General features: G+C 34.3%; 1 protein-coding gene and 1 pseudogene across 1 annotated transcript; both read right to left on the bottom strand.

Annotated features, from left to right (window-relative positions):
• Positions 1 to 5,926: 5,926 nt before the first annotated feature.
• LOC149170876 (uncharacterized) lies at positions 5,927 to 6,540 on the bottom strand (annotated as a pseudogene).
• Positions 6,541 to 6,972: 432 nt separating this feature from the next.
• Positions 6,973 to 7,996, bottom strand: LOC149170875 (ABC transporter G family member 32-like). Its single transcript, XM_089425759.1, has 2 exons — positions 7,618 to 7,996; positions 6,973 to 7,503 (listed from the first exon to the last, which is right to left on the bottom strand). The coding sequence occupies exons 1-2, from the start codon at positions 7,945 to 7,947 to the stop codon at positions 6,973 to 6,975; spliced, it is 861 nt and encodes a 286-aa protein (XP_089281885.1). The 5' UTR covers positions 7,948 to 7,996.
• Positions 7,997 to 8,197: the final 201 nt, after the last annotated feature.

Raw genomic sequence — 8,197 nt, 5'->3', positions numbered from 1 at the left:
AGCCGAGCCATTCCGCAGCTCGACAGCTCTCATACAACCACACCAGCTCTTGCCTCACTGTTCAGGTATTGAACTTTTCGCCTTACTATCTGGTATTCTAGTTTCAGTTAAGCTCACCTGGTAAGCATTGCTTATTCCTTGAAACCCTTGGTTGCCTCGACTGATCTAGGTTATTTACTTTGAATGGTTCTGTACAGGAGGGCTTGTCTCCACGGTTTCCTACCACCTGCAGGAAGAATTTGCTGGCTACGGATATTCCAGGTAAGTTTATCTCCGCCGTTTAAGCGTTTTCCCCTGTAAGAGAAAGTCTGTTTATGAAGTTGGATTGACATCATCTTCTGGTCCGAGCCGTGGCTCATGACATCCCATTTATATGTCTCAGGTCTGGCTATTGTTTGTTCAAAACCCTGGTTGCGTTATGCAGGCGGCCTCCTCATGCCGGACCTGTATTGCGTGAACCTTTTGGGTTAGCTAGGACATGATCATGGCTACATGCCGTTTGTATATTTGGAATTGAACTGGATTCTCCGGAACCGGAATGATTAAGTCAAATCTATGTATATGTTTAAGCGTTTCTATTACAGTTTAATAGAGCTTCTATGTTTCGGTACCGCTATGTTATTTCTATTTGGACCATAGTCCTTCGGTATTCATCAGGGCCTTATGCAACTATGTTAACAGTTCACAATTGTTTAATGAATACACTATGCTCGGCTTACAGGCTCTATCGATGGGTTTTATGACCGACTCTGTCTTCTATACTGCCAGTTATGTATGAAATGCTTAATCGTTCAACTGTTAATATTGCATTAACATCTTCGTTTACATGTAACTTAATACCCTACAGGGTTTACCGACAGTAACGAGTTATTCTACTGCAGACTTTGGTATAATTCTTGAATCCTTATAGATTGGTTATATTTCGCATGACATAACTCTCAAATCTTTATAGATTGAATATATTTCGCATGCATCTGTATTCGAGGTTCTTTATGTGTCTCATGTTTCTTTTATTGCGGCACTACGGGGTAAGACTTGCATTCGATATGATGAATGCCGAGTCAAACCCTCTCCGCATACACAGTCACTATTATCCGTGGCTGGTATTGCCTGCGTTTGATAAATGCACAGTCTTTAGTTTCTGTGCTTTTCTGATAGCGTTATCCCTAACAATATTCTGCGAATAGCACTTAAGATCTTAACTTGCATGGTTAAGCGGAGTTCCCTTTCATGGTTAAACACTCAAGTTTTGGCTAACAATGAACATAAACCCTCGACAGCAATTTCTAATGTCTTTTACTTACACAGTGTTATTATTCTTGTAAAGGCTCTCGGATTCTGCAGTCTTATTATTTATGAAGAATCTCCTTGATTTACACAGCGTTGATATTTGTATGAGCACTAGTTCTGCGCTGGTTCTATGACTGTGTTTATTTAAAGTTCTGTAACTTCCTATGACTGTTTAGCTCGACTTCATCCCGCAACCAAGAGGTTCTGTTTACTCATTCATTCATTCCTGTCTACTGATGTACTACTGCGGTCTCTCCAACCACTTTAGGGTTTAGTTCTGTTTTAAGCAATTTTATCATAAATACTCAGAATCATTACAGTAGATGAATATGTGACTTTAGTCACAGTAGTCTAATTTGCAGACTGGAATTATATGCATTAATCTTTACAATAACTACAGTTATCCTCTTATTTATTATCTAGTGAAAAGAAAGCACAGATAACTGTACTCTGTCGGTACACTACCGATACCTATTTTCAAGCTAGAACTCTGTAGAAAATGCATACCTGGCAACCTGCTACCGGCGTTCCTACTCTAAGAGTTCACCTGCAATCACTTTTGCTCTTATCCTCCCAACCTTGAGATCCACTTCACGTTGGATTCTCCCCCGAGCCGTCTTGCAGGCCTGCAGCCCTCAACAAGACTTACGCACTGCTGTGCTAGGTTATCTGGTCTCTACCAGACTTAACCTCTTTTCTCTCTCTGCTCTCTTTCTTGGAATTCCTTCCCTGTCTGTTCTTGAACAACACACCATTCTCCATCCACCTTCTCCCCCCTCTGTTAGGGTGCTCGCTGATCCATTTAACCAATGCCAAGAATTAGTTGTAACTGATATGTAATTTAAAATTACTTTTACGCAGGTTTGATTAACTGATTGGTAATTTAAAATTACCTTACGTGGGGTTAATCACAATAGGTATATTACAATCCGTTAAAAAATTATTTAATTATATTAGTTACTATTTTAAATTAAAGTGATTGATTTAATTTTAGTTATTTTTAAAAACATATTTTTTTATCTTAATTTTTTTGTTTAATTAGAATTTTAAACTTTACAAAGTTTGTGAATTTAAATTTTTTTCATTTTATCTATATATCAACATTTTTATTTTTACAACATTAATGTTTTAAATTTTTTTATCTAGCAATTTCCATATATATATATATATAGATATACATACACATTATTATTCTTTTAAATTTTACTAATATTTCAACCATATAAATTTTATAAAAAATTATTTAAATTTTATAATATTTTGTTAAAATTAATAATAAAAACATATAATTTCAAATTTTTAAATTTAAATTTTCTTATCATTTTCTAACAAATAAATTTATTTTTAATTTCAATTTTATTATAATATCATAATTTTAATTTTAATTTAAAATAATTAGAACAATATTTATATTATGATATTAAAACCCTTTGTTATAATTCAAACATTGTTTCTTTCAAATACATATAAACAATTGAGTTTCTTTAAAACACTTTTATGATCATGGACAAGGAAAAAAAGGAAATCTAATAAAAATTAATAACGTTTCACTTCACTCATCTTATTTGATAAAAATTTTAACCAATGAATTTATGTTTTAGTTTCAATCTGAGTGTGATATTATAATTTTTATTTTTATTTATCATTAAAAATACTTATATATATATATATATATATATATATAATTTTGATATATATAAAATTTTCATTCCAAAATAAGTTTACATAATATCTCATATGATATCTATCATCGTCAAAATGCCATTTTTAAAATATATTTATTCAATATTAAAATCAAATAGTAAGATTTATAATTTTGTAATTTACATTTCATTCATTTCAATTAGCATATATTTTTAAAATATATTTATTCACTGCACTCTTATGGTCTTCTTTTCATTCATTTCCACTAGCCTATTTTACTGTAGTTGTTTCCTTGGAATACGTCCACTATATCTACCTAGCCCTTTCTTGAAATAAAAAAAGCAGTGTTGAGTCCATATGATTTTGTTTTTCAGAAACTTCTAAAAATAATCTAATTTTATATTAACAACAAAGTATTTCAATTTTTTAATCCCTTTCTTGAAATAAAAAAAACAGTGTTCATTCCATATGATTTTGTTTTTTCAGAGGCTTCTAAAAATAATCTAATTTTATATTAACAACAAAATATTTCAATTTTTTAATAAAAATAAATAACTTTGGACTTCACTCGTATTTATCAAATTTCCAAAATATTCCAAAGGCTGATTTAGTAAGACTGTTTAATCAATATCCAGTATACACGTGTATCCAGAATATTCCAAATTCTGATTTAGTAGGACCGTTTAATCAGATTGTCCCATGGACACTTGTAAACGTTCCGTTAGGGATAAGTAAGTCTGCAGAAGAAGACGAGGAGTTTTGACAAATTGGGCCTACTTCATTTTTATATTCTTGGAGACTTGTAAGTACGTCCGCAGAAGAAGACGAGGAGTTTTGACGCACATTGGGCACAGACCGCCAAAAAATAAGTCCAGTTTTTATATTCTTCAAAGTTCAACACGCCGATGGGTTCCACCGAGATATCAATCTCCTCATGCTGAGTCGAAATGACCTCCAAATGGGATTTTCTCCACATGCAAGTACTGAAGACCATCGGGTTCCGCGAAAAGAGATTTAATATTACTTTTTAAATTTTACTTTCATTTTAATTTTATATAGAATCCTCCGATTCATGGATTTAATATTAATTTTTAAATTTTACTTTCATTTTAATTTTATATAAAATTTATAAAAAATGGTTTAAATTTTATAATATTTTATAAAAATTAATAAACAAAACATCTAATTTTAATTTTTTAATTTTTTTTTTAATTTAATTTTTGGGAATATTTTTAAAATTGTTTTTATTTCCAATTTTATTATAATATGGAGTTTCTTTTAGTGTGATTTTTTTGACTTTCCTATGCCCGAATCTACTGGAAAAATTGAGATGAAATCTTAATTTGTGTTATTTAAATTAGTTTTTTTTTACTATATATAAGGTTACTTATCAAATTTTAATTTTAATAAATCCCTACAAAATTTTAAAAAAATTAGACCAAAAAACTTATACGAAAAACTTCCAAAAAAATCACATTAACGACAACTCATTATAATATTATAATTTAATTTTAATTTATAATAATTATATCAATATTTTATAAAATAGTTAAAAAACTTTGTTACTAGTCAATCTCATTATGTCTCGGTTTTCGGGACATCGACTTTTGTTTATCAGCCCATATCATTAACCGGATTCCTTCTTCTCGGCTCATAGTGAATTGTTTGGGCTTTATGGTAAAATAGTTTATATATATATAACTTATTTTTGTTTTAATTTTTTTAATTTAATATTAATATTAAATAATAACATCTGTAATCTTGTACTCTAGTTTCTATTTAGCTCCGTTAACTTATTTTACAATTATTTCTCAAAATAACTGCAACACATTCTTTTATCGCTCTCATAATATAAGAAACACTTCATTATAATTTAAAGATTATTCTTTTCTAGTAAACTTTGGACAAATTTGTTTCCTTAAAACACTTTAAGTTGATCAACTTTTTTACAATTATTTTTACTTCATACATTTAAATTTGACACCTTCTCTAATGAATAATTAATATTTAAAATTTAAAATTCATTATAATATTATAATTTTTATTTTCATTTATCATCATTATAACAGTATCTTATAATATTGATAATAAAAAGTTAAAGAAAAAGAAAAACATACATTTAATTAATAGTGGTTTAACTTCAACTTCATATAATATTTCTTATTATCAAAATCTCATTTTAAAAATATCTTTATATAATTTTTATTTTTATTTAATATTAAAGTTATATAGTGAAATCTGCAATTTTGTAATCTACTTTTCATTCCTTTCAGCTAGCCTATGTTGCTGTAAATGTTCGTTGAAATAGCTCCACTATATGTACTAATCACTCTCTTCACATAAAGGTAAACACATTATGTTATAATTAAAGTAGCGTTTCTTGTGGACAATTTTGTTTCTTCAAATCTGCAATTTTGTAATCTACTTTTCATTCATTTCAACTAGCCTACCTTGTTGCAACTATTTGTATGCTGAAATAGCTCCACTATATTTACTTATCAATCTCTTGACATAAAGGTAAAGGCATTATGTTATAATTAAAGCAGTGTTCCTTATGGACAATTTTGTTTATTCAAAACACTTTTAAAGTAATTTTTATGTCGAATACAAAATAATTCAAAATTTTAATAAACAACTTTATTCATATTTTCCAAATTATTCCAAATTATTCCAAATTATATTTTCCAAATTATTCCAAATTCTGATTTGGTATGCAATCCCAGCATCCAATAGACACTCTGATTTAGTATGCAATCACAGTATCCACTAGGCACTTGTAAAAGTTCTACTGGCGACATGTTTGCAGAAGAAGACAAGGAGTTTTGATAAGGTATTCCGATCGAATATCGCCCGCTAACGATTAATGGTAATAGTGCGACAATTCATGCATGCCGTGACACTGATAGGTTTGAAAACGACGTAGATACTAGGCAGTGCGCATAGACTGCAAAAAAATTAAGTCCATTTTTATATTCTTTCACGTCCCAGGAACTCAGCGGTCTTCAAAGTTCCACAGTCTTATGTCAACCACCTCCTCGTCCTCCGAAGTCGGAATGAGCTCCAACGCCAATTCTTCGTCAATGGATGGGATTTTTTCCAAATTCAAATACTGACGACCATCTGGTTCTGCAAACAGAGATTTCCAAAACTCCAAGTCCTCCGATTTATGCTGGGCGTCATTAGACAATTCCATGTCAGATACCGAAGACGGCTGCGAGGGAAGTGAGGGGTCGTCTTTAGTATTATTGTGCACAGAAGGCGAAGTCCCAGGGATTTCGTTCAAGGCATACTTGGAAGCGGCAACCTGGATTTGCGGAGGGAAAGAGAAAAGGCGGACGGAATGGAGGGCACAGAATCGGGAAAGTTGAACTTAGCGTTGGGCCCTCTCAGGCAATACATTGCAGCGTCGAAGGCTCGGGCGGCCTGCTCGGCGGTTTTGTAGGAGCCAAGATAGATCTTCTCCCGGGATCTTGGTATCCGAATTTCTGATACCCACTTCCCCCATTCTCGCAGTCGGATTCCCTTAAATTTCCGGGATGTTTGTCCGCTATCTTCGTTAGGTTGAGCATGGCCGTGGTTTTGTTCCTGCGAGGGAGGTCTCTCCATATTTGGGAACTCAGAAACTCTATGATAGCTGGGATGAAAATGGTAATTCAACAACGCATTGGTATATTGCAATGTTATTACAAAAAATGGAGGCTGTGGACAGAGCTGACCGAATGGAAAGGCGATTTAGTACGCAGAAATGAAATACACCAATCGGCTGTGGACAGAGCTGACCGTTCCCTCTCTATATATACACCAGTGTTTGCAATCAGCAGAGTCAACAAGGAACTAAATTCTCTGTGTGCTTTCCGCGGGCTGCCCCCTCTGGGCTAAGCTCAAACTACGAGGGCCCACTTCTCCGTTCCGTTCGTTTATCTAGACGTACGTTGACATTCATTAACGGCATTGTTTTTCGTCGGAAAACTTTTATTGCCAGAAAACTTTTGTGTTACCTCTGAAATGTATCATTGCCCACGCGCCGTCTAATTCAATTCAAGCATTATCTGGGTACAGCGTCCCCACGGGCCGCAGGTCCCACCCTGTGCGAGCCATAAATACACAGCGCAATCGTTCAGCCATAAAGATGGAGTAGTCTACGGAGGCTGTAGAATGGCCCCTTTTCCGGCACCGGCCGGAAAATCGTCCGGCTCCGGCGATCGGGACTACTCCCATCCTCCACCACCATCTCCCCGCTCCGCCACCCTCTTTCTCCGCCACCCTCCCCCGACAGCCCTGACATTCGCTGACAAAAAAATCAGAACCGCCTGACATCCCTGACCCATCAGCGATGAGCTGGAATTCATGGCGCGCGGGTGACCATTTCGAACCGGCGCGATCACGCTCTGCATCCAGTCCTGATGTTGGCTCGTCCATGAAGATTATTGAAGGATTTGCAACCAATTCAACTGCTATTGTCAATCTCTTCCGCTGTTCCGTGGACAGGCCGTTCACTCCAGGAAGCCCGACCAGAGCTTGTCTCAGGTTATTCCGTTCCACAAGATCCATAACTTCATCCACAAATGTCTGTTTATGTTCGAATACAATACTCATCAGTTCAATTGAACTCCATTTCGACATAAATACACTTGATAATGCTGTTAAATTAGAGATTTGACGATATTAGAGAAAAGGGATTACCTTTCTTAATGCAGTATCGACCTCAGATGGGAGACGAAGCCAGGCAGAGTATACCAGTGACTCATAAACAGTAACGAAAGGAGAATGGATATCAGTTTGTTCGCAGTAACCCGAGATACGAGCAAAGGTTTCTTGTTTTTTGGGATAACCAGAGATGGTGATGGACCCTTCGATGTATCCACCAGTTTTCCTTCCAGCAAGAACATCCATTAGGGTTGTTTTTCCAGCTCCACTCACGCCCATTAAACAAGTGAGGACACCAGGCCTGAATGTTCCACTCACTGCACGCAATAACTGGAGTCTATGTTCTTCAATTCCTTGTTGCCTCATTTCCTGTAATATGTACAGCAGTAAAAGTTACTGACAAGCTTTAAAATCAAATTATTAACAGCCATTACAAGGGAAAATAGAAAGGTTTTCCAATATTTTCGTATTAATAGTAATTAATTCAAAGGGATGGGAAGCTTAACGTACTGAGGGCATGTCTACAAAGTAATTGACATTGTCAAAAGCCATCGCCAGAGGTTGAAAAGGTAAAACCATTCCTTTCTTTCCAAATTCTCGTGTAGAATTTGAATCA

The sequence above is a fragment of the Pinus tabuliformis genome, chromosome 4_2 (genome assembly GCF_031772625.1).
Source record: "Pinus tabuliformis cultivar Carrire ecotype Pingquan chromosome 4_2, CPIR1, whole genome shotgun sequence".
Classification (NCBI taxonomy): domain Eukaryota; kingdom Viridiplantae; phylum Streptophyta; class Pinopsida; order Pinales; family Pinaceae; genus Pinus; species Pinus tabuliformis.
Note: the sequence above shows the minus strand (reverse complement) of the source record. Positions and strands in the feature narration are given on the sequence as shown.